The following is a 25,351-nucleotide window of genomic DNA, read 5'->3' on the forward strand; positions in this document are numbered from 1 at the left end:
TACAGATCAAAATTTAAAAAACCATGAATAAAGACATAAAAAAAAAATCAGAGTAATTTTCCAAAGTCACACTTTATTTTCTAGTCAACATGATCAAACCCTTTCAATAAAAATTACAAGGAAATGACTTCTAGTTCTGCTATATCAGTAATTTGTCATCATCAAAATTATCCATCCTTTGTCATAAATTTAGATCAAGGGCATAACTGTTTATATAACTGTTTAAGATGAGCCTTGCCATCAGTACCACTCAAAATATTACTTTTATTTCATAGATTTAAAGTTTTATTTAATATTTCCACATGTCCATGCTGCTATCATTCATTTTCATTTATATACATGTATATTCATGTACTTTTATTCCTTCTTTTTCTAAACAGTCCACTCAACAGCCATTTTATTGGTTTTTACACCATAAGAAAATCATAAATGCCAAAACAACGGAGACAGATTTGTCAGTAAAACTATTTATTGCCTCACATGTTATCACTCATCACAAACTCAACATACAATTCACAGACTTCCAATAGCTAGAGCTAAACAAGTTTCCTATAACTCTTTTCCTGCTTTGGCATTAGATGACTTCCTGTCATGTGACCAGGGTGTACCCAATTTCAGCTACACCATTTTAATGGTTGGATAAACAGGGTGTGATGTGAAATCAAAGACTGGCGGTTCCTGTAACAATTTGTACGTGTATCTTAGATACTTTTTAAGGGCATTTATAATTCTTTTCTTTTAAATACACCACCCTAATGATTTTTATTGTCTAAATGAGGCTGACCAAGGTAAAAGATCAAATGAATATTCATAAAAGGTGATTATGCATTTAGTTAAAAATGTACAATGGGATTCTCCACACATGACCTTAAATTAATTAGTTTGTTCCATTTTGGTACATCAGGTATTCCTACCATTATGCAATTTTTGGTATATCTAAACATGTATTTCTACATAACTTTTCTGTACTTAAAAGACCTTGGATCAATTATACAGCCAAACTAAACAACTTACTTGTGAATCTTTTTTGTGTCCTCCCATTAAAATTTTCATTACCACAAAATTCACTTTGGCCACCTTGATCATAGCTTGAACCTATTAAAATTGAGCACATATTGTTATTACTATATCCAATATAATTTGCTTTATTTGAGGCCACCTATTCACACCAGTAAAATGATGATAACTTATTACCTCTTCTGAGGGGTTATGGAAGCTTTCCAGTAAAGATTTAGCCTGGTGAAAACATTTGCAGGCAGCTCCATACAGGCTTACAGCAGTCGCATCTGGTTCATAGCGATTCAAATCAGACATCTCCTTTTAAAAAAAAAAGACAAAGAAAGATTAATTAGTTTTAAAACTTAGTTAATTATACTATATACTGAGTACTCTTTTCAGTGAAGGATGAATATAAATGCTTTATTTTTCATTCAACATCTTTTGCTTGGTTAATTTTTTCAAAAATAATGTATCATTCCAGCACAATAAAAAGTGTCAACTTTTCAAAACTGATTTTAACCACCAACTCTTGAGCCAAAAAAACCCAATACACTAATTCAAATTCTACATCAATTTTTTTCTTTGAAGAAAAGTACTACAAATCATCCATAAAAAATTTCCATTTGAAACTGTTTTCATACTGACCTTGTATTGAACATAGGGTATATAGGGAGGGGTTGACACATTGGTGAATGGCTGGAACCTGTGCGAGTATCGAACCTCCTCACAATCAAACTGAAACTCAGGCATCTGCATCTTACCGTCCAACCGGAACCCCATTACTGCCTACAACATCAAAAACGTAATTGACACTGTAGATTCAAATTATACGTGTGAAATTAATATCGGCCCAAAATCATGACAAGCATCACTTACTGATTTTAAAATCTCAATTTTATTTTTTCTAGTAGTGGTGAACTATATAAAATTATTACAAATGTTTGGTGCTTGTGATTTTATATAAGTCTCACAATTTGATACAAATTAGCAGAAAAGCAGAATTTAGTTCTCCCATGCAATAAGAATTTTACAGTAATCATGGACAAAAATGTATTCTAAGAGGTAAAATTGATCAACTTTCATGTTACAAAGCATGTGAGATAATATTTGCCATATAGAAAATTCACAAGATATGTCATTCTTTGAAACAATCTGCATGACAGTCCTGTTCAATTTTTTTCCAAAAATTTCACCCACACAAATACTTGAACCTTTACAGTATTTATTTTAAAATGAGTCATCCTTCAAATTTTGATATTTACTTATAATGTATTGCTAAATTTTGTAACAGTTTGTTTCCCTACTGTATGCAAGAATCCAACCTACACAGTTAATTGAAACAAATGGGAACATCATACTCCCTGACGTTATCTAGAATGAGACTTAGTCTGACGTAGTGTATTGACATATATGTATTTATCATTGTTTAGAACAAACACCAATAGATGGATTATTCTCTATAGCAAGGTGTAATTCATAACAAAGTCTGAAAAGATAAAATATAAAAACTGTATCAGATCTCCAACATTAGAGTCCTTAAAACTTCATGAAGACACATTGATTTCTACTTCTAACAGTCAGTTTTGACAGTGTTACATAAAAGAGTTTTCAAAATTCATTATAGCAACTGTTTACTAGTACTTTTTATCCTTTGAGGTTTTTTGACTTCACGGTACCTTGTAGTAGCCCCCAAACATCTGCTGCCCGGCCTGAGCGAGGGTTATCTCTTTGTTCAAGGTTTTGATTCTTTTCTTCTTCTTGTTCTTTTTGTTACTTCTTCCTTTCTGTTGGCTATCTATGATACCAAACCAGAAAAGCAAGCATGAAGAAAAATCTAATCTTGTATTTAGAATATAGTTATTAAACATTTGCATGATGAACAGTCTGACTGGGCCAGTATTTTATAACAAGGGATTTACACGTCTTCATTTCATATTTTTCATTATTAGATAATTAGAGAACTAAAATATATTGTGGCATAAGTAGATTTTAAGAACTTGTTCATGAAACATATAAAAGGTATATGTTCCTTATTTTTCACTTAAAATGTTGTAAGTGAAGGACTGTAAATTCAGCAAAAACCTCTAGTAAAAATGAGTCTGATAAATATACCACAGTTTCATATTCAAACAGTGACAAAATACAACATGACTCACAGTTGATCAATATCAATATATCTAAAAACAGATTACACTTGACAAGTATATCCTAATAACTTAAAGGTGCATTTCACTTTATTTCTTCTTTGTGATCTATGAACCCAATTTGTCAATTTTCAACTTCAGAGGAAGAATATCATTTTTTTCTTTCTAGAAAACTACCTCTTAATTTAGCCATTTCTCTGATTTACCGGTACTCTCCTTCATCTTCTGCAAGAATCAATTTTGACCCAAATTACCCAGAATATATATCGTGCACATCAATCTTATTTACATACTGATATCTAAAATATATCACCAAACTGATATGTGTGCAGTTTGAAGGCTACATGGGTTTTTTTAATGGGCTGAGTGCATGATGAGCAATATGTGCAATCAATCTATTTGCAGTAATCTGTTTCATAAGTGCACGGTTATGACCGATCGTCTGCATTTACTTCTCACCTGCCATGGTTTCATTTTCTAACAAGAAGTTGTCGGCTCTGTGCAGTGTATTAATCAGCCAGGAGTATAGCATTTCATACAAGTACCTACAAAATAAAGAACAGCCACATTTAAAATGAATACTGTAAATTCCTAATCAAACGCGAGGAATTTGTATCCATATAAAATCGCGAGAAGCACATCTCGCGGATTTTAAAACCTCGCCATTATTTTCTGAGAGTTGAGCACTACAAGAAATAAGGATAAATGTTCCGCGTTCGCGATTTATATTCTTGCGATTTGATACAAAACAGCGGGATAGCGGAATTAATTACTCGCGGAATAAATGTACATCATTTTCTATATTTGATCATTTATCCAAACTAATACACCATTGTATCCTAGACACTCACCAATAGACATAGTGGTACTCATAAGTGGCATACAGCTCCAGTTCAAACCCCGCCAGCAGGTAGCTGATCATGGCCTGAAGAGTGTGGTACAGGACCCAGTTTCCCAAACAGGCAATGTGCTGGCGGTTGGGCTCCATCTTTGTCAGCATCTGATGCAGGCAAGCATCTACCTTGTCGGCCTGTTAATAAGAAAATGAAATGTAAAATAGGTATCCCTGTATTGTGAGGTAATTGAAATAAAAGTTGCTGACCGATCAACTTTCAAGATCAGAGACTGAATTATAACAAAAATGTGTTTAAGGGGAGAGAACTTAAATATTTATTGAGATTTTATTTGTGTAAGTACTGGGAAGTTGACATGAAATTCTCTTCTGCTTTTGCAGCTAGGGGTTATACTAACCACATTACCAAAAGAAGAAGTACATGTACTGCAACTTTTATTTACATACTAGTACACAAGTACCGGTAAATGCACACACATATCAGTTTCCTTCTGTATCTTTTTTTGTGTCAATTAGTTTGCTTTTTTCTAAAATTCAAAATGTTCAACAAAAATGTGTTACAAGCAAATCAAAAGTCTAATTGTATCCAGATATTTCTCACAGAATTTCATAAATAAGTAAATCTATCTGTACAATACCAAGAAAAACAAAAAACACCAGCCTAAGGCTAAGATTTTAAAGAGCATTTACTTTTCTAAAAAAATCACATCAATCATAAAAAACATGTGACCTTGGCATGAAAAAATCAATGACTAGGGCAAAAATAGTACATATACAACTAAAATACATATATTCATGTTTAATCGCAAGAATAATTTTCAAATTCCAAGAAACACACCTCTTCCTGTAAAGCAGACAGGTCTTCTAGAATGTGTGCCCACTTGTCCCTCTGTCGTGCCCGGTTATGCCCAGTTATCTGGACCAGGGCAGTAAATGGGCGCACCACCTGAACAAACCAGGCATCCACATACTGCTTGGCCTGGGAGTTATTGTAAAGGGCCGACCTGTTTTCAAAAAACCAAAATTTTTAAAAAACATCTTTGGTTATTGAACTTTTAAAAGGAAGAAAATCCATCAACTGAAATAATCACCTTTATTCAAAATGTGTTGGATTAATAATGCTGACATTTTAAAATATGATCGAAAATTTAATTTTCAAAATAAACCTTCACCTAGCTTGAAATCCATCAAAATTGAATGATTACATCATTGGAATCAAAGTACAATTTCAACATTTCATATTTATTTAACCTTTAACTCTAAAGTACAGTTTTTTCCATGCAACCTAATTTTAAACACAGAAATTAATATCAAGCATTTGCCCGAATTTGTGAATTAAAAGGACAAATGATGACTCAAAGTTTTAAAAAAAATTGTTCAAATGTATTCTAAAATATCAAATAACCTATCACATTTATTTACACTCATCTTGTAATTATGAGTATGTAAAACTTTTATATAAAAAAAAATTACATGTACCTATACAACCACTGCTTCTCATATTAATTGATATGACATGCCTATACCAGATCATTAATAACATGGTTAACATATTAGGTTAACATATATTAGGAAATGAAAGAAACTGTAAACACTGTACAGCATAGATTGCCATTCTTAGTTTATGGGATTCTTATTTTAATGGGTAAAGTTAAAAGGCATGCAGACCAAAGAATCAATGGTGGTAATCAATATCCAACAAAACATGTTATCAACATACTTCTGGCTTAGAACTGGAGGTGCTATGAAGTTCCTGATTGTGTCTTTGAGGAAATCTACCATGGTGTGTACTCCAAACACTCGCTTATTGACAGGAAGTAGTGTCAACTAAATACAGAAAAAAATCAAAGTACTGAAATCACTGATAGCATCTACTGTCAAAAACATGGTCTTGATAATTTGTGAATTGATTCAGGAATGAATGAAGAAGAAACTGACCTGTAATATGGACCTGGATAAAACACAGGGGGAGGATTTACTAAATTCTTGGAAAGCTTCCTAGAAATGTAAATATTAAAAAAAATTGAACAAAGACTTTTGACATAATTCCAAGATTCTTTAGTAATACATAATAGTTCCTTTGCAATTAAACTGAGCTATTATCATGAATCTAAAATTAATGAATATCTACTGTTAAAATCAGCTCTGTACCATAATAATGTGGAAAGTTGTGAGTTCTGGGACTGTGGTCACAATCTGCAGCCGATATAGCAGACCTTCGATGTGACCCAAGGCTTCCTCTCGACTACGAATCACGGTGTATCGTGGAAATGTTGGAGGTAACAATCTTTGATTGACAAGTGGTTCAAATCCCATGATCGTTGGATAATCTGCAAAAAACAAGTAGCTACCTTAGTATCAAATTTTTTACTTCTCCCATATCTCTGTAATACCTGGTACATCCGTAGACAATTCTGAACCATTTTGTCATCCTACATGTACCTACCATTCTTACCCACTTCCTTGTTATCAGGCTGAATGCCCATACAGATGGTATCCCTAATAATGGGCAGTAGCTCTAGAAGCTGGCAAATCAGCTTTTGGGCCTGAGGTATACCTTCACACTGCAATACAAATAGATAACTCAAATTATACATAATGCACCAGATAAAAGGGGTTTTTTTATCTATAATATGAATATATAGCCCATAGTCACGTTCGGTTTTGCATTTAAAACTTTATAAAACTATATTTCTGCCAATTCTAACAGATTTTGGTTCATGGTAATATAATACCACACAACTTCTGAATTACATTAAAAACAGTTTCAAAAAATTTTTAGTAGAAAACCTGCATTCAATAAATTATTTTCTCATCCTCACCTTTTCTTTACTGAAGGACAGAAGAGCCGTCAGAAAAAGTCTGAAGAACTTGACTCGGGAAAACAAGGCATTGGTTATCTCATGCTGTTGGTAAATAACAACATACCGATATATACAATATAATCACAACAATGTCAGATACTCAGAGGTACAAATCACGAAGAGGATGCAAGCGTTAAAATATACTTTTCATTAACAATTTTAAAATCATATTTCCATAATATCTGGAATTGTTTTTTTAATGAAAATCATATATGTTAGACTACATTATGACAAGTGCATTTGACATACATAGTAAATGAACTGCTTGCTTGACCTAAATTATATGACAAAATAATCTTAAGGTATCTAGCATTTGTGGGGAAAAAAACTTATTATCGTTATTTCTATAATTTCCTACATCACAAACGGTTACCTCTTGCTCTGTCTGGGCATCCCTCTCCTCTCCTACTTTACTTCTTGTCATCTGAAGGAAAAAGTCGGATTGATGTTATTACAAACTTGTACAAGTAAAGGGCATTCGCATCAAACAAGAAACAACGAAACCTTGACCACAAAACAATTTACACAGATGCAACATTGTTTATGTAGTATATAGGTGCACGAGGTTATTTTTTGGTTAATACATGAATTGCCACTACCTATGCCCATGTAACCCTTTGCTTAAGTTTTTCTGTTTGAATAGCAGTACATCAGATCTGTATATATTGTGATTTAATGATTGCTTTCAAATAACTACAATCATTTGATATCAAATAAGTTTTCTATTTCTTATATTGATTTAATCAAGAAACAATATCTGCAAAAGCTTTCTAGTATGTTCTCCACAAATAACAGATGCAAATGTCTGAGAAAATGAGCAAATGGTTAGCACAGAGAGAGAGAGAGAGAGAGAGAGAGAGAGAGAGAGAGAGAGATTTGCATGATTTACAAAGTGCTATTATCAAAGAACACATGAATCAGACATTTGTACAGTATATGCGTACCTAACTTTAATAAAACTCATGACCCATAAACATATAGATCTACCATTACTTAAAATTAAAGTCAATTCTCCAGTACCTAGTACCCCTACTGATTCAAATAAATCTTTTAAAAATGATGTCAGTGAAGGTCCACTGGGTGAAATATTTATAAAACTGCGCAAAATGAACAAAAAAGTGCACTCAATGATGAACTCTAGAACACAAAAGAATTATTGCATTACCACACCCATACTTCTTTAAACTACAGAAAATTCCTTCAATTTTTCCTCGATGCTCAAACACTATGGGTGCAAATACATGGATCACCAGATGTAGTCTGACCAAATCTATCATCGTTAAATGTAGGCTTGAAAATTAATCGGTACATCTGCAGATCAGCAGATGCATGTTGTTGTATGCAGAAAAAAATTTTGCATAATTATTTTAGTTTTGAAATATTTCAATGATTTAAACAACAGAAAACTGAGAGAACTTGACAAATGATTTGTCAAAACATTTCCATCTACCGGTATTAAAAAAAAAAGATCACAAACATAAGCTGGCATATCATTCATGTAAACTAGATTGAAAAGGTCATATGTTGGGGGTTTATAAATTTTGTGCAGTATTGAGATCTATACAGTTCATACCATCAATCAACCAACATTTAAAAAAAACAAATTTACATGTAAAAATTTTACACCTGTACCTCACATTAAACGATATGACCGAAGCTTGCCTCCCAAGTACATTTACATGGTACATATTGTGGTTATCACTTGAGCTCAGATTTTAAAAGACATGACAGACATGGTTTTCCCAGTCAAGGATATAGGGCCTTTCCCATCCAATTCCTATCCAATAATTTTTCCCCATTCTGAGGTTTTTTTACATACTTCAACATGTAATCAATCCTTCCTCGCTGTGATGGGATTACATGCTCTTTTTAATTAGAGGAAAATACTGTACGTACTCATACATCATTTATTTTTTACTAGAATCCCTGTCCATGAATTACCATCAAGAAACTACAAGCAGTAATCAAGAAATTCTACTCGAAATAACAGAACGTTTTCCGGAAATAAGCTATCAGGCAGGTAAATCTTGACCCAAAAGATTACTCAATTTCAAAATGGCATTCTAAACCATTTTCATCAATGAAGTACTGACAGTGTTACCTTGATGATTCTGTTAAGGTCATCTTCCACCTCCTTCATCATCCCTGTGGCTCTAGCATCAGTCACATCGGCAGCCATTTTGAAACCATAGGTCAGACTTTGGAAATCTTCCTAAAAATGCACAATGATTTCGAGTCTTTATCTTAAGCATGAAGATGGGCATTTAGTATAAACTTACAAATCAATGAAATAAAATAAATTGTGTTTGGAAATTAAAATGTGTTTTTTAAAGAGGCTGTGGGGTCCATGAAATCATCTTTAATCTCAAAAGATGTTTTTAACTACCCACTATTACCATCCTGGCACAATAAAAATTATGTGCAGCCAGTGTAATTCTCTCAAATCATTGAATGAATTCTGTATGATATTTATAGTTAAAATCTATCTAACTTTTCTCAACATGATATTAGAAAATTACTTTAAATTGGCCATGTCCATCTCCACTTGTATGCCTCTGAGCATGTGACAAATAATATGACCTTGAACTTTATTATTTTGTTTATTGAGCTACACCTTTAAAATCCCAAATCATAAAGCCCCTTCCATGCGCATATTATAGTTTAATACTTAAAAAGGAGACTAAAATCTGGATGGTTTGGTAAAAAAAAATCACAAAGAAATCAAAGGGAAAATCAAACGAAGACAGCTGGTTTCATCAAAAACAATATGGGGTGGACCTCACCTCTTCAAAGACCCCTGCCCTGTTGACCCTGTCCCTGATATGGTCCACGAGTTTCAGCATCAGAATACTGAATGCTTTCAGACATTTTTCGTCTATCATGTAGGGGTTGTGTAGAAAGAGGTTGGTGAACACAGTCTGAGCTAAGGAATGGCCCTCCAACCAAGTTACCTATTGATAAAAACAAAAACATTAGAAAGATGGTGCTGATAAACTGTAAGCAAGCTTTCTTTATCTAGTAATTAAGAATACAGATTAAGCTTTTAAAATATAAAGCAATGATTAAACTAAACCAAATCTCTCTCTCTCTCTCTCTCTCTCTCTCTCTCTCTCTCTCTCTCTCTCTCTCTCGATCTCTCGATCTAAATTACAATACCTACCAAACAAGCTAAGGATGTGTCCATGATCCCTATCAGTTCAGGAATACTCAGATCTTTTATCTTAATAGCACCACTCTGAAATAATAGCATTTTTCAAAATATATATAGATTCATTTTTCCTCTTCTATAATTCAAAAAACCTTAAATAAGTATGGTACATGTACCTATAGCAAAGTTATTATAACATTGCATGCGTTATTATATCAGTACATGTACTAAGTCACAAGGCTAGCTAATTTCTGTACCACATTTCTATAGACCAAGAGAGATAACTCTGCTTAAAATTCATCTTATGAATCAGCTTCATGATGAATCGTCATGGATTTTATTTTTTATTCAATCTGAAATGTGTAGGTACATGTACATAACTTAACAAATTTCCTTTGACATGTAAAAAAAATGTGCCCAATATTGTTAATGTTTAACATTCCAATGCAATGCTTAATACATGTTATAATTGCTTTGCTTAAAATTTCTGTACAGTTTAAACTTGCTGTCCATGTATAACACTTCTAGAAATTATATGTTTACCTCTAATGCAGAATCAAATGTGAGAACTTTCCTCTGAATCTGGTTACACATCATCCCAGCATCCATCTTAGGATCCATCATTTCAATGGCAGACATGGCTTCAAACAAGCCAAAGCTGCATGTAAAAAGATCTCAACTATTAAAATCAGCATCTAAATTTCACATTTACCATAACTTAAGATAGGTAATGTAGTTATCACAGTGACTATGTAATGTAGAATGGAATAATGAGAATCATAGCTAACTTTGTGTCATGAAGGAGTTCCCCCATCTGTAGCGCCGACGCCGATGACATGAACTCTTCAGTAATGTCCTTCCAGTCGTAGCGAGATTTACTGTCAACTCTACCATCGCTGCCTTGTCCACCTGGATCACTGGGATGTGCAACAAATTAAATTTAAAGAAAAATGCATCCTGCAGTGTTTCAGTTACTGCTTACAGGGAGATATTTGCCCATGTTATTTTCACCCCATTCTTCCTTATTGTCAGAGGAAAAATTTAAGACTCAGTGAATTCTAAGGTCTCAAAATATCTCTCTTTAAACACAACTGTGTATGGTCGAATTCAAGACGGGGCAAAACTGTTTGCAAGTTTAGAAGGATGAAAATTACACCATGTGTGACTTTAGTCTAGTAGCTCAGTGCTTAAAGCGCTAGCATGATATGCTAGAGACCCTGGGTTCGAGACCCAGTTGATACATGGCTTATTGTACTGTAGATGAGACATCACAATCAAAGCTGAGCAGCATGAGCATGTGAAATTTTAGTACACTACTATAACAATTACTCTAACACTATGCATATGTGCCAAATAAGGAGTGAAAATGCACTGGCACTGAGGACTGAACCCTGTTCAACATCATGAGCATTACCTAATGACCACAAGATCTAAACATCCCTATAGACCTACTGTGTCACACTCCTTGTTCTGGTACACAGGTATATCTATACCAAGTTTTCCCTTCACTACAAACAATTATAACAGACCATGGGTCAGATGACTCCCCACAAGGAATAATGCAACAGAACCAGTGACTGATCCTTGGTCACCATACAGGCACAAGGGCTGCATTCAAGATTATATCTGATATCCTAGCTGCAAGCTACGTCAGATATCTTACTCTTAGGTCCTAATGAATGCTGAGGCTGAATGAATTCTTGCTGTTATTGCTAGGCTAGCATATTTTTCAAGATCATAGCAGCTACGTACAGCCATATAGCTGATATGATCTTGAATGCAGCACAGGAGTATCACCCGAGGAGTTATATAGATTTGGAAAAGCTTAATTGTTACCCATCCGCCTGGGTAGAATGTCTTTATGAACACTTAATACATGTACATGTACTCCCTTCACAGAAATTATGATGACAGGAGAAGTCACCATATCATCTGAATATCTTCAAACATATAATCATGGTGATCATGGTACATGGGTGAATATTATTGTTAGAATTCAGTGATGGATAATGTTAATAAGGAGGACAAAAGGTCCATCACGAATTTTTTACACATTAAACAGGTCTGCATCTGACCTTGCATCAGCAAATGTAACGACTCTGTCGTCACTACATTAGCACTAGATAATCAGTAGATCTGCACAAGTGCCAGTGTCAGCATAAGAACCTTACCTAGGTGGTTGTGTTTGCATGGTCCCCTCCATGACCGTGTGTTGACAGGCAATCACGCATGCGCAAATTGAAAATGAAAGTAGAGTGCGGGACTGTTATTTACCTCCCATAGACGCGTCATTTCCTGAACTATTTTTGTCACATGAGGGCAAAGTTTATAAACAATTTCGGAAATTTACATGTTGCTTAAAAAACTATTGTGATTTTGTGATTAAGAAGGAACAAACGAGACAAATGCTAATGAGTTAAATTGTAAAAAATTACTATTTAAATCTACGGTTGCGATCATCCGCCGTTCATTTGAATTTAATATGCATAATGTATGAAAGCTCTTCAAACCAGGACATGTGAAAAAGAGACGAGTTGTGGTATGGATGCACTGAGTCCTAAGGAGTTTGCTATTGTAAATGAGTTAGCCAGTCTTCTGCGTAAAAATGGTAGGACTTAATTTCATGGAAATTGCAGCATTTTAAATCTTTTTTTTTATTGTTGTGATTTTTATTTGCTTATTTTGATTTTCTTTGCCATGCATGTTTTAATTTCTGTTTCATTTTTCTCACTTGAAAATGATAGGTTGCTTTGCAGGAGAACAGATCCTCAATGGAAGTACTCAGTTTTGTTTGACGACACAATCACTAAGTCAGTTGAACCATGCCTTCCGACGGTACAGCGAGACCAAATATGACTTTGAGGCCAAGAGGGAAAGTGAAAGGTCAAGGCATGGGTCAGGTCGAGGTCAGTCAAGGATGACCCAGGAACAGGAACAGTTTCAAAGATGGCGAACCAATGCACAATTTCTGAATGATTTTATCACAAAGACTGCTACGTTAAAGGTACGTTGTTGTATGCTTTGTTTTGTGAATTAAACTATGAACAGATCATTGCATACTATCACAACATTTAGCTTTTGAACATGGTAAATATTTTATGAACATGAATTACAAGGTTTGTGGAATACATTTATATGAATAGATTTTGGAGAATAAAATGCTATCTTAAAACAGACACAATTGCCATAACCCATGTCTCTTTATATTTTATTTTGGGCGTATTTTTATTTTTATTAAATTGTGTCATACATTGCTTTGTTTGAATTCCAGATTACACATGGAACATCTACAATGCAAGGTCCTATACTTATTTCAAGATTCAAAAGTCTACAAGTCCTAGAGTTGAAGAAAATACCCACTCACATGCTGGAGGGTCTGCACAAGCTAAGGGGACAACTTAGAGTTGTGACTGTGACAAGATGTTTGCATAATCTCCAGGTTACTAATCTTAGTACATACCTGTAATTGTACATCTCTAATATTTGTACCTGAACATATATTTCATTGAAGCATATGTTTATTTATAATGAGTTTAACCCTTGGAGTCAATTTTTTTGTTCAAAATGCAATGAGAACTGTTATATAAAAGCTCTATTTTTGTGCTTGATATACATAATTTACAATCTAACCTCTCAGGAGTTTTTGGAGACCTGTGGTGGAGACCAGAGTTCCCCCATGTCTTGGCCCCAGCTGACCGCAGCTTACTTCAGCTACAACTGGATCACCAAGCTGGATGCCTCGCTAGTGAGTCCACAAAGTCTGCTTTCTAATTGTCAATTGTGTACCATTGATTGTTAATAAGACTCTCAATTTGGTTTGAATTCAACTTCAGCATTATTTATATTTACCTGAACTTGTTTTTGTAGAGACTACTTCCAGCTCTAAATCTGTTGGACCTCAGCCACAACAGTATTGATAAAGTAGAGAATTACATTGAGGTAGGCTGGAAAATCTAGTCATTTTCAAAATCAACGCTTTAATATGTATATGTATTAGAATTTAACACTAGGCTTATGAAGAACAGAAATTTATGTAAAGCACCAAAGTTTTTATTTTTGAGCAAATTGTTTTTCATCAGGTTGATTTCAAGTTACACAGGCCAAACTTAATCCCATATGTTATGTCATATACAATAGTTTGGACATTTCTTTATAGTTCAATGAATTGTGTTTCATTATTTGTTTTATCAGTACCTGACAGAGCTGAGAAGGATCAACCTTGGCTACAATCTACTGGACTCTGTACCCATGTTCTCCATTACCGTACAGAAGAAACTGCAGACACTGGTCATACGGAACAATAACCTGGACAACCTCTCTGGTGCGTGTTCCCTTTTGCTTTTCCAATAATTACCATATATACTGTATTTCAATCCAGAACTCTTTTCCAATCGTCAACATACAGCATTTCAATCCATTTTGTTCCCCTAACACTTCTCAAAAAGTTAATATGCAGTAGAGTATTCCAATCTATTACAGACCAAAACATTTACCGATACATGTATTAAGAAATAGTGTGTTTCCAGTTAACAATATATTTGTTTATTACCATATAATTATATATCATTTTGAATGTCAGTTTTTGGCATATCACGTGTAACATTCACTTTACAGGGGTAGAGACACTTGAAGTCCTGGAGGAGATTGACGCCTCAGAAAACTGTCTGATTGACCACACCTGTCTTGGGGTCTTCACCAAGCTTCACTCCCTCCGAGTGGTAAACAACAGTTATTTTACATAAGTAACTCATGATCTTGTTCTTTAAGTGCATTATTGGAAACTTATGACATTTAATTTCATTATTTCTGTAATGATGTACATGTACATTGCAAATTGTAGGTCAGTCTTCAAGGAAATCCTTTGTGTTATCATCAGCTTCATCGTATACGATCCCTCCATCAGATGTCATCACAAGCACTCTCATCAAATAAGGTATTTTTTGGTTTGGTGCAATTTCACTGGGGAAAAGTTTTCAATCATGTAATTATATTTCATGATGTGTCTGATGTAATCTTATTTTACCTCAGAAAAGAAAATGAAACTTTTTTAAAAGGGGTTTATTTTGATATAAAATATTCTTCATTAACCATAATGATACTTGTAGCTGTACACAATTATTGATTTTTATGGATTTTATTTTTCATAGGTTGTTCTTGATGGCAAGCCAGTGAAACCAGCTGAACTCTTGGTATGTGTAATCTCCTTGAATATTTTTGGTGAGAATTACAAGAACTACTAGATACTTTATATTGCATGTATTGATATGCATGAACAAATGATATAATTTTTGTTGGCAGCAACTTCAGAGCACAGGCAAAATACATGCACCCACTGACAAAAAACCAGACAAGGCGACTGTCAGTAGACCCCCATCAGTCCACCAACGTCTGTCCGCGCAATATAACTTTGAGGACACAGATGACATTGCTGAATCTGTAAAGGTCGGGTCTCCAGGCAAGAGGAAGAGTCGACGAAAGAAGTCACGCGGGAAGTCAATGAGGACAAACACCGACGGAAGTGAAGTTACAGAAACCACTGATGGATCATCTCCAGAGAGTTCAAGAGGTCAGAATGATTTTTATCAATTATAGAATTCTAACTAATTAATAGTGGGGGGGAGGGGTTAGGTTGGGTAGGAAATTTGAGTTTGAATTGCATAAATTGAGTGAATAAGAATAAAATATGTCCGAATATGACCTATATTATCAATTTCATTGTAGTGCCATCACCTACAAGAATAGTAGAGGGTCAGGCATCAGCATCCACACGGGAAGAAATTGAGGTGCTACGTGATCACTATGGTGTCAACTGGTTGCAGGTAGAGTTTAATTTTGCTTTTCCTCATTCTTAATATTTTAAGGGTATTTGATGTGATTTGGAGGTAGAAATGACATAATAAAATTATCATGATAGTTTCCAACTTTGTATATTGGATTCCGAAATCTTCAAATATTCTGATGCTGATGAAAGATATTTATTGATAGCAATTCATTATGTAAGTAATGCTGCAATAATTGAACGCCATGTAATTGATAAATTGGAATGTGACTTTGTTGTAGATGATTTTTAAAATGTTGATAAACATGTAAGGTACATGTATTTTTCAGGTGATATCTGCCAAAGAATATGAGGTCACAAAAACAGAAGAGAATGAAGAGTCAAATCTACAAAATACTGATACACCTTCCATTAAAGATGAAGATGTCACTGATTCAAAAACATTCAATCATACTGAAGATGACATTTATTTGAATGACAGCTCAGTAGATGTTCAGAATGGAACCAATGATTTGGAGGATGATATTGAGGTGCTGCATGTATCAAATGGCAAAGGTTAGTTGCCAAATTAATTTTTAAAAAATTCCTTTATCTTAAATTGCACAAGTCTATGTACTGATTGATGAAGGCATATTTTCTGAGTTTTGATTTGTTGGATTTATTATCTCCAGATATGTCTGGTACGGACCTATTGATCAATGGACGGCCAGGCTATGACAGAATGAGCAGTTCTAAAGGAGCTGAGTGGGATCGAGACGAGGAGGAAAATCTAGCTCTTTATGGTAAATTCACTGAATAAAATAGGGTTCTCGATAGTCTTAATTTGTTAAAAGAATCCTGTCCTAATTAAAATCTGTACCTGTGTTTCCCAAATAAATGTGAAAATTTTTTTTTTAATTATTCTCAAAGTAAAGGACATATACTCAGATGGATATTAATTATTAAATAACTTAACCTAATTCTCATGTCACTGTGTATAACAACCCCCCAACTCCAACCCCAACAACCGAAATGTGAAGTTTTAAAATATAAAATAATTTTCTCAATATCCCTTAGATTTAATTCTTTAGGATAAATTGTATTGAAGCAATTTTAAAATTGTAAAAAAAAAAAAAGAAAATTTTTAATGGATATTTATGACACATACATGTATATTTGTAGTTTATGACAATTTTTAAATTTGTACAGGAGAGGAGTGTGAACCATTTATAATGATGCTGCCCAATGAAGAGCTTCAGAATTTGCTTGTGACCTTGAACCAGCGCTATTTGATTGAGAAGGACATTGAAGGCAATGTCAAGGAAATGCTTGACCTCAAATGCTTGTTATCATATAAGGTGAGATATTTTGATTTTGTTTTTTGGTTGAAATGAAAATTCTGTGTACATTGTATATTTTTGTAAGTGACGTTTTATGCATTTACATGTTTTATAATAAAAAAAAAAAAAGGCACACATTTTATAGGGGATCATATGTAAAAATTATTGCTGTTTGGAGGAAATGTACAAAAAGGCCAGGTTACAAAATACAGTTGACAATTAGAGGTGTTTTTTAAATTTTGAAGTTTATGCAGGAAGATACATGACAATGTATGTTTCCTGTAAATGGATTATCCATGACCTCAATTATCAAAATGGACAACCAGTGATTATATAAATAGTATTGGATATAGTCAGTGGCGTAGCTAGACCAGAATCGAAGTGCATGCTTAAAATGCCAGTGGGTCCAGGACGAAGCCTGGTGGGGGCCCAGAGGGCGAAGGCCCCGGAAGCTCATGAATTCTGACGATTTTAAACACTAACAATCATCGCAGAAATTGAAAGGAATGCTCACTATTTAAGCATTTTTAGGCACTTAAAATTGTGTTGGTTATAGTTGAGGCATAAAATCACAAAACTTATTAAAAGCTTATTAAAAGAAGAAAAAACTTTTGACGCTTGTTTTTGACCCACTCAAAGCTTTATTCTTAAGTTCATTTTCACCTAGTTTATGCTAATGAATATCTCAATAAAGCTGTGCTATTCTATAGGGGGGGGGGGGTAAAATGATGTGCTTTATTAGGTACATGCATTGTGTACTGTTATTTAATAATTATGATACTGTAAGACCATATTGCGTGTCTATATTTGGTACTTAAGACGTCTTTGTTTAGCATTGATTCCGGATAAAGTAGGACCGGGTGACGGAAACCGTTGAAGAGATAACTAAGTATGGACCTTAATACTTGAATTCTTTTTTTTTCTTTCTTTATTTTTTTACTGAGTTTTTTTTTCCCCCCAATGATGTGCATGCTCAGGCATATAAGCATACATGGTAGCTACGCCACTGATAGTATATCCTCTCAAAACTTATTTTTTATCAAAGGACTCCGCTTTAAAGATATGAAACAGTGAATACATTTTTTATGGCTTTTCTTCCTGTAACGAACAGATAGAAAATGAAGAGGTCATTCATGAAAACTTGGCAGATGAACAAGTCCCTGTGTTCAGAGCCAAGTTTGATTATGTGAGAAAGGATAGGCGTGAACGAGTCTTCATACTGGAAAGCACAATAGCAGCCATTGTAAGTTGCAAAAAAAATATAATATTATATAATGATATTATACATATAGAAACAGTAATTTGCTTGCTTTAATATAATTATAGTTATAGTTAAATTTTACACATGTATACATGAAGTATATCTTAATCATACATAGAGTACTGGTATATGAATTAAATGTACAAAATGTGTATTTTGTAGGAATTTGAAAATTTATTAAGACCCATAATGGAAAGCAAGGAAATCGAAAACCAGAGAAAAAACATTCTACAGGTGCAGTATAGAATTCATTCTTGTCAACAAATACTTTAATTATGATTTCCAGTAAGTGTGGTATTTAACAAAAAAACTATAAAAAAATTTAAAAAAAAACAATATGATATGTAAAGTTAATTTTCTAAATTCTATGATCATTGTTTTTTTATTTTTTCTTTATTCTTTCTCTCCTTTCTTTTTCTGTAGTGTTTAAAGTGTTCCAAGGAAGTAACAAAACAAGAAGCAGATATATCCGAGCATGTCTTTGACAAGACGGACATAACGTCACAACAAGGTACAGCTCTCTGATTCAAGACCACACCCCCTCTCCAATCCAAACCCCAACCCACCCTTTGTTTAATATCAAAGTCTACAATGAAAGTTAAGACCAATATGAAATACTTTGTCAGCATTCAAATATTTCTGTTTTCTTGTTCTTTCATTGACATATTGTAGTCACAGTTTAATTGTAAAGTATATGTACCAGTTTTGTGACAAACCAGTTCCTTCGTCAGTAACCTTATATTTACCTGTTGTTCAGAGATTCATTACCAATGTCCTCACTGCAAGAGTCAGATGTTGATTGAGGTCACCCATGAGGAGACCCGAGCCCCTGTCCCCAAGGGGTCCAGTGGTGGGGACAACATAGGAGACAGGTACTCTTCTGATAGCTTTGATTTACTTCGTGTACCGTCACCTGACTAAGTTGTACACTTGTATGATAAACTATATTGTAACCAATGTTCAGTTTATGAAGTTACATACAGTACTTAAGATTTTAGAAAACAGATGCATTTACAGAAATAATTTTTTTTTTTAACTCCAGAAAAGAGGAAGATTCTGAATTATCAGGTAGGATAATAAAACCATTAAGCTCTTCTGTACATTTATATAATTCATCATGATTAAATTTTCAAAAATAATATTGTGGTAAGAAATGATATCAATTGTCTCAACAGAATGACCAGATACATGTATTAAAAGATATACCAGTACTCAAATTGATGATCTTTTACATGGAAATACGTATGATTTATCAATTTTTAATTAATTTTTAGTAGTAGGAAGTTTATCCAGACCAAGGACCTACGCATTTAATGACATCATGTCACATTCAGATATTGGACATATGCTAACGACACCATCAATACCAAGATCAAACTCTACAGGGAAAGCGCTGAGCGAAAAACAGCGAGAGGAGGAGGGATTGAGCCTTGTGAACTCTTGGTCAGATGTCGCATCTTCTGAACAGAGTAAGCCGAAAAGTCGAAATTCTGTGGACAGTGATATCTCAGTGATAACTAACCCGAGTGATGCCAGCATTTCTGTGATTTCTGAGTCTAGTGTAGAAACGATGTCTGAACCTTCAAATGAACAAATTCCAGACAATGGTGGTTTTGTGACATCAACACCGCAGAAATCGGACAAAAGAGAGGCTGACAGTGTTTCAGTACCAAAGAGTTTGAATTTAAATGGTATTGTGGAGGAAGAGGAATTGACCCCTGTAGGGTCACCACTGTCCAATAGTATTTGCTCTAGCATGGTGTCCAGTGTGTACGAGAATTCCCTATCTGTAAATGACAATCAGGAAACCTCATCCAACAAAGATCTGTCTCAGTCTGTGATAAACAATAAAACTGATGTAGAGAATAACAATGGCAGTACTAGTAATCAGTCCAACTTAAATGGGAAAGATGACTCTCTGGATAATAATTCCAGTTCGTATGAGACTTGTGAGCAGAACAGCACACAGGACAGTACCAGCCTCAATCTGCAGGCTGTGGTCAATAGAATTAATGGATCAGACAGTTCTGCAGTGGGGAATGATTCAGGGTTTGATTGGTTGAAAAACCTGGACAATCAACACCATGTTGACCTGAGCATTGTTGATCACAGAGTGCAACTGTACTTGGACATGAACGTTCTGGAACAGTCAGAAACTGTGCAGTGTTGTATACGAGTAAGCGTTCAGAATAATTTTTTATAAATCATAATCAATATTTAACATACTCAAATTTCTGTTGCACTACCATGCTTGTAAATTTGTAACAAAAAGCCTCTTTAGCATTTTGAAAAAATCATCCAAGTCATCTACTAATGTTATTGGTATTTGTGCAATCCCAATTGGGGGGATGGGATATGCATATTTTAATGTTTAAAATTCTGATAAGTATAGTTGGCATGTATGACAAATAGCCTGTATTCTTCTGTGCATCTAACTTGACCAAATTTATCATCAGTGTACTACAGTCCAGTACATGAGGTCCTCAGAGTTCCTTTCCTATCTGATCTTCTCCACCAGCAGAATCCTAGTCATTGAAATTTTGAACCCTGATGAAGAGTAAGTCCACAGGTTGTTTCATGACAGATTGTTACCTGCTATGTTTGTAAAAAGGATATTGAAAAATTTTAATTGGCTGTAGGAAGAGATGTACAAGCTGAAAATTTTACAAGTACAGAATGTTTTTTCACATGTTTCAAATATTTTCTCGATGAAAGTAAAAGTTTGCATTTTATACATGTTATACAGACATTTTCTGTTACTCCAGATACCTACATGTATATATACTACAACGCAAATTATAAATATAGATGAAGAAAAAGCTCATATTGGTGTGAACATCTGTAACTGACGATATACAATTAGTAATGTGCATGTGCTTTATTAACTAAAACTGACATTTTGTCACTTGTTGTTATTTTCTAGAGAAAACTCGGACGGCTTGTCCTGTATTGAGAACCAGCCAATGACTGAACTTTGTTATGTTGACATTGGGCTGGGTTACCAGAGCGTGCGTCTAGAGTTTGATACCATGTGTTCCAGTTATAGCTTCCTGATCCGAGACGAAGAGCGGTGTAAATCCTTCATCAGCTTAATCACAGGTAGCTGATTTGGGTACACTGTATATGATATTGTCTCTCTGAATCAACACTGAGTGGGGTGTTTCATGTCATACAGACACATAAAAGTACATGTAAAAGAGTGTATTTAAAAAAAAAAAAATGATTTTATCAGATGCAAAATTTGAAGAACAATGTATATGTATGTTCGTTGTAATTGAGTGGGAATACAACTTAATTTTACCTGTGTTATTTAGTATATATAGAAAACAAATACAAAATTGTATATTATGAAAAAAGCTCTAGTATGCATATGTCCATGTATTTTGGTGACATTTTCCACTCATTTTGCTTAATACTGTACAGTTACATAATACATGAAACATATATGTATTAAAGGGAGCAGTGTCTAGTTTTTTAGTCATCTACAGTATATTCAGTTGTTTTAACAGTCATCTAAAAGCATACATATGAACCCTTTTTGTTAATAAATTACAGAGATAATCCAGGGCACTGCCTTCAGTGAGGATAGTAAGCTGGAGGGGATCAGTAAATTTAACGCCACCACCCTCGCTAACCTACAAGACACTGTCTGGTGGAAGTTCAAACACAACCTCTCAGATCAAGACAACCAGTTCAACCTTGTCCGATACCTTTCTGGAAGATTTATCACAGGTCTGTATGAAGACCTGCTATTTGTAATAGGAGACAAGAAATTTGGGCTTTTCTGATTGTACATGTGCATATAGTTGGAACTGTATTTTAGATTTTGAATTCAATATGAATTAGGTAATTCAACTTATAAAGGAAATCATGTTTTGTACAGGACAATACAGTAACTTGAATTTTGCTTCAATGTCTCTACATAGTTATTCCCACAATAAAAAGATTAACAGAAGTTTACAAGACACAATTTTTTCTGTCATTAAATCATGTAGTGTATTACAATTTAACTACAGTACAAACACAGAACAATACATGTATTTTTATACATATATATATCAACATACATGTACCTGGTACTATAAGTATGTACTGGTCTTCTATTGGCATATTTGACTTTTGTAGAGCATGATGACACTAGATCTGTGGGTTTAGCTGTGACCGACACTTACATCTCATTGGTGGTGGAGAACCACCAGTGGCCGTTACCAAGGTTACAGGCCTCCTTACCCGAAAATATTAGAGGACAACAGTTTGTTCTATTGGATAGACAGAAGATCAACAACATTGCTACCATTGTGAGTATTGTCCACAACCAAGTGCAGTTATTCATTTATTGCAGCTTAAAATGTTATATGTTACTAGAAAACACATATATGTACCATTTAACTATTAACTGGAAAATACACATTATATCCATATTGCTGATTCTTAATATAACACAATTGTAATAATTTCGTCCTGTCACTTTTCAGGAGGTCTGTAGTTCCACAGGTGCCAAAATAAAGGTCAATTTCTTTAATGAAGAATCTCAAGAAGAGGCTCAGTGGTTCATTGCCATGAAAACCAGCATGAGTACAAGGTCCTTTTTGGAATCCATTCGCGAGCCTTGGGAGGCTGCATTTGAGGTTGGAATGGTAATTGTTCAATCAGATTTTGATGAGGGGTCATAGGTTATGTATTTACAACTTAACTTATTCTAGTCAGTCCGGAACTTCCCTGGTTTGTACAAAGAATGTTTATTTATAAAGTACAAAAATATTGCTTGTACATATAATTTTGTTCAAGTTAATTAACTTATTTGATACTGTAAATGGAAATACATCTACATGTAGTTTTGGGGGGAAAACACACTGTAAAGAAAAACTAAAGTTACAGTAGCATTGATGCCATCTTTCCATTGTCTATCTGCAAATTTGATAATATTTCAATAAAATGCATACATTTACAGTGCTATTTAGTATATATCGGTATTTACTGGAATCAATAAACAGATGTGTGGGTTTATCTTTATATTCAGATAACAAACTCAGTATTATTGGTACATGTAGATGTATGTGTAAAGTGAAAGCTTTTGTTATCCTTATCAAATCCATGTTTGTAAAATGTACTGCACATGTACCCGGTATACTTGCTATGGTGTCTTAAAGTTGAAATTGTTTACAAAATATGAAGGATATCAATGTTGTGTTTTAGTACAGTGACTGTGTACTTAATTTTAACCAGATTTACAAAGTCTTGCACCTCATTTGTCTCACTTATTCAATAAGTGATTGTTTTAACTGCCACAACATTCCAACTCTGTCAAATGTGCACAGGTTTTTTGGGTTTTTTTAACTTTCAGAATTATTCTTTTCTTGATTTAAACCCCTCAATATGTTTTTTAGCGAATATAGGTATCTTTAATTTTATTGTTTTAATCTTTTTAGTTTTTAAGGTTTTTGCAATTCTTGAGGTGCTGAAGATATTTGGTTTTCCTGCTATATCATTTTAAACCAGTTCTATATACATACTTTATTTTAAATAAGTATGTGTAATTGTTTATCATTCTGCTAAGATTTTTAAATTTACAACTGAAAAAAAAAATTAAAAATTCAAGATACAATTTTATCCATGTTTTTTGGGAATTTCAATATTAATAGTACTGTACACAATATAGCAATGAACCATGCTTCATTCTCTTATCATCTCAGAAATTCTTCATGAGAATAAAATGAAAAATAAACACCATGTTCCCCTTAAGTAGTTCTTTTCTTTTATTCAAAGCATTAACCTGTGATAAATGGTTATTTAAATGGTTATTTGTTGATGCCTTCCCTCAACTTATGTTGCTATGATGTTTGGATAAATTTAGTAATGCAAAGTTGTATTTTATATACTCAAACTCTCTTTATGTCCTTGTTTGATGCATTAGTGACAAGTGTTTTATGCATTGGGTTTTAAATAAAAAACTTGATTAACCACACTTTGTTGATTTGTATGTGTAGAAGTTTAAGGGGGGGGGGGGGGGGGGTCAGGTTAGCTCGAACACTTTTGGTAAAATTTATGCTCACTTTACTATATACTGTATCTCTACTCATATCAAATAAAACATGTATGTATTTATAATGCAATATTGCTTCAACATAACAAAATTGCTAAATTTTACCATGTATGGTAATTTTAATTTTGTTTATTTGGTACCTATTTAAGGAACAAGGAATCATTCTTTGAGTATTATGAAGTGATAATTTTGGTCAAGGCGTGGTCAAATACAATAAAGCCTAATGATAGATTTGATCAAGCCCCGACCGAAATTATCACCTCATAATATTCAAAGAATGATTCCTTATTTAATACTTAGGAAGTCAGGGGGAGCTTATGCTATACCCTCGGCGTCGGCATCCGGACCTGGTTAAAGTTTTTGTTGCAGGTCCTGTATCTAAGCTATTACTTGTCCTATCTTCACCAAACTTGGATGGATGATGCATCTGGACCTACTTATGGACTTGAAAGACTTGGATGCTGAATCTGAGTCCTAAATTTCAGATGCTGGAGGAGGTTAAGGTTGTTTGACCAGGTTAAAGTTTTGGTTGCAGGTGCCCTTTGATAGCAATATCTAAGTTACTGCAGGTCCGTACTTCACCAAACTTGCATGGATGGTGTGTCTTATGATACTAATACACCAGACAGGCTTGAGTGCTGAATCTGAGCTTTAGGTTTCGGATGCTGGAGGAGGTTAAGGTTTTTGGAGCAGGTTAAAGATTTTGTTGCAAGTGCCCTTTGATAGCAATATCTAAGTTACTGCTGGTCCGTACTTCACCAAACTTGCATTGATGGTGTGTCTTATGATACTGATGCACCAGGCAGGCTTGGGTGCTGAATCTGAGCCATAGGTTACAGATGCTGAAGGAGGTTAAGGTTTTTAGAGCTGGTTAAAGTTTTTGATGCAGGTGCCCTCTGATAATTATATCTTAGTTACTACTTGTCCTAACTTCACCAGAC

At 34.1% G+C, this 25,351-nt stretch overlaps 2 protein-coding genes across 5 annotated transcripts; one reads left to right on the plus strand and one right to left on the minus strand.

The window, feature by feature from the left end:
• Nucleotides 1-451: 451 nt before the first annotated feature.
• On the minus strand, nt 452-12,277 carry LOC105326595 (N-alpha-acetyltransferase 35, NatC auxiliary subunit). Of its 2 annotated transcripts, none has more exons than XM_011426724.4 (20): nt 12,180-12,277; nt 10,797-10,925; nt 10,552-10,666; nt 10,021-10,095; nt 9,644-9,811; nt 8,962-9,072; nt 7,234-7,284; nt 6,819-6,902; nt 6,452-6,560; nt 6,148-6,326; nt 5,935-5,994; nt 5,717-5,823; nt 4,835-5,000; nt 3,995-4,173; nt 3,603-3,688; nt 2,676-2,794; nt 1,645-1,785; nt 1,195-1,317; nt 1,015-1,095; nt 452-678 (listed from the first exon to the last, which is right to left on the minus strand). In XM_011426724.4, exons 1-20 carry the CDS (start codon nt 12,209-12,211, stop codon nt 619-621), a joined length of 2,175 nt encoding a protein of 724 aa, XP_011425026.3. In that variant the 5' UTR covers nt 12,212-12,277; the 3' UTR covers nt 452-618. The 2 variants fall into 2 exon arrangements, with proteins under 2 accessions (XP_011425026.3, XP_011425025.3); XM_011426723.4 differs by having other exon boundaries at nt 6,443-6,560.
• Nucleotides 12,278-12,341: 64 nt separating this feature from the next.
• LOC105326596 (serine/threonine-protein kinase 11-interacting protein) lies at nt 12,342-24,332 on the plus strand. Of its 3 annotated transcripts, none has more exons than XM_066083872.1 (25): nt 12,342-12,616; nt 12,753-13,012; nt 13,280-13,447; nt 13,646-13,753; nt 13,876-13,947; nt 14,200-14,329; nt 14,623-14,726; nt 14,849-14,941; nt 15,156-15,197; nt 15,307-15,574; nt 15,730-15,827; nt 16,117-16,342; nt 16,459-16,569; nt 16,976-17,124; nt 18,218-18,349; nt 18,530-18,601; nt 18,791-18,878; nt 19,125-19,239; nt 19,410-19,435; nt 19,642-20,543; nt 20,824-20,924; nt 21,291-21,466; nt 21,923-22,099; nt 22,493-22,665; nt 22,843-24,332. In XM_066083872.1, the coding sequence occupies exons 1-25, from the start codon at nt 12,502-12,504 to the stop codon at nt 23,038-23,040; spliced, it is 4,104 nt and encodes a 1,367-aa protein (XP_065939944.1). In that variant the 5' UTR covers nt 12,342-12,501; the 3' UTR covers nt 23,041-24,332. The 3 variants fall into 3 exon arrangements, with proteins under 3 accessions (XP_065939944.1, XP_065939945.1, XP_065939946.1); XM_066083873.1 differs by having other exon boundaries at nt 19,645-20,543; XM_066083874.1 differs by having other exon boundaries at nt 12,765-13,012.
• The last annotated feature ends 1,019 nt before the right edge of the window (nt 24,333-25,351 follow it).

This window comes from Magallana gigas, chromosome 5 (genome assembly GCF_963853765.1).
Source record: "Magallana gigas chromosome 5, xbMagGiga1.1, whole genome shotgun sequence".
Lineage (NCBI taxonomy): Eukaryota > Metazoa > Mollusca > Bivalvia > Ostreida > Ostreidae > Magallana > Magallana gigas.

Excerpts from the sequence above, each read along its gene's own strand:
- LOC105326595 (XM_011426723.4), bottom strand. The coding sequence starts at position 12,211 with ATGGAGGGGACCATGCAAACACAACCACCTAG. Across the intron at positions 9,073-9,643 it reads GGGCAGGGGTCTTTGAAGAG|GAAGATTTCCAAAGTCTGAC; the intron begins GTGAGGTCCACC and ends GTGCATTTTTAG. Across the intron at positions 6,561-6,818 it reads TGTCCTTCAGTAAAGAAAAG|TGTGAAGGTATACCTCAGGC; the intron begins GTGAGGATGAGA and ends TTTGTATTGCAG.
- LOC105326596 (XM_066083872.1), top strand. The coding sequence starts at position 12,502 with ATGAAAGCTCTTCAAACCAGGACATGTGAAAAAGAGACGAGTTGTGGT. Across the intron at positions 13,948-14,199 it reads AAGTAGAGAATTACATTGAG|TACCTGACAGAGCTGAGAAG; the intron begins GTAGGCTGGAAA and ends TTGTTTTATCAG. Across the intron at positions 22,100-22,492 it reads TTCTGGAAGATTTATCACAG|AGCATGATGACACTAGATCT; the intron begins GTCTGTATGAAG and ends TGACTTTTGTAG.